Raw genomic sequence first — 762 nt, 5'->3', positions numbered from 1 at the left:
GAGACCATAAAAGTCTAAAGCAGAGCGGTAGGTTGAGGTAAATAAGTAAAAAAATGTGAAACCACATGACCACAACAACAAACCCCATAGACAGCGGGTGTGCAAGTCAAACACATCATGAGGAAAGATGGCGACCTCAAGACGGCCGATGACATGGACTTGGAGGCGCTGACACTCGCACCCGCGCGCGCCACCGACGATGCAGAGGGGGCGGTGTGGTCGTGTCTATCCCTCTGCCCAACACACCGCCAGGGCCTGCAGCTCTTTGCCCTCCTTCTCACCGCCAAGAGAAAGTGAGCAAGACATGCCATCTTGGCCGCGGTGACAGATTATGGTGCACTTGTGGTCGTTTTTTTTTTTTTTCCTGTAATCAATGCTGCTTGATCACGGCCAAAACAGCGCAAGTGCCTTTGTTCACGTCACACACACACACACACACACACATGCAACATATGCACCTGATGCTTCTCACCCGTACACACACTCTCTCTACGGACGCAGTCCAAGATGAGAGCACACCAGATGGACAGCGACGGTCGGTGTCGCGCAAGCACAGCCGAAGCAGCAGCATGAGCGGGAGTGGCAGTGCCAGCAGTGCAAAGGAGAAGCACTGCCTGCAGGTCGCTGGCCGCTACTTTAAGGACGTCATCGCCACCAACAAGAACGAAAACGACGTTGTGGTGGGATGTGTGTGTGTGTGTGTGTGTGTGTGCGTGTGTGTGTGTGCGTGTGTGTTGTGTGTGTGGGTGTTGTGTGTGTGTG

The 762-nt window shown here is 53.8% G+C and overlaps 1 protein-coding gene across 1 annotated transcript in view; it reads left to right on the top strand.

Moving 5' to 3' along the window:
- Positions 1–762, top strand: part of PTSG_13035 (uncharacterized protein) — an 11,157-nt gene that overhangs the window by 1,165 nt on the left and 9,230 nt on the right. The window contains exon 4 of the mRNA XM_004988376.1: positions 502–674. Within this exon, the coding sequence (XP_004988433.1) occupies positions 502–674 (173 nt within the window). The remainder of the gene's footprint in view (positions 1–501; positions 675–762) is intronic.

This window comes from Salpingoeca rosetta (genome assembly GCF_000188695.1).
Source record: "Salpingoeca rosetta unplaced genomic scaffold supercont1.36, whole genome shotgun sequence".
Taxonomy (NCBI): domain Eukaryota; class Choanoflagellata; order Craspedida; family Salpingoecidae; genus Salpingoeca; species Salpingoeca rosetta.
This window is presented reverse-complemented; position numbering and strand designations above follow the sequence as displayed.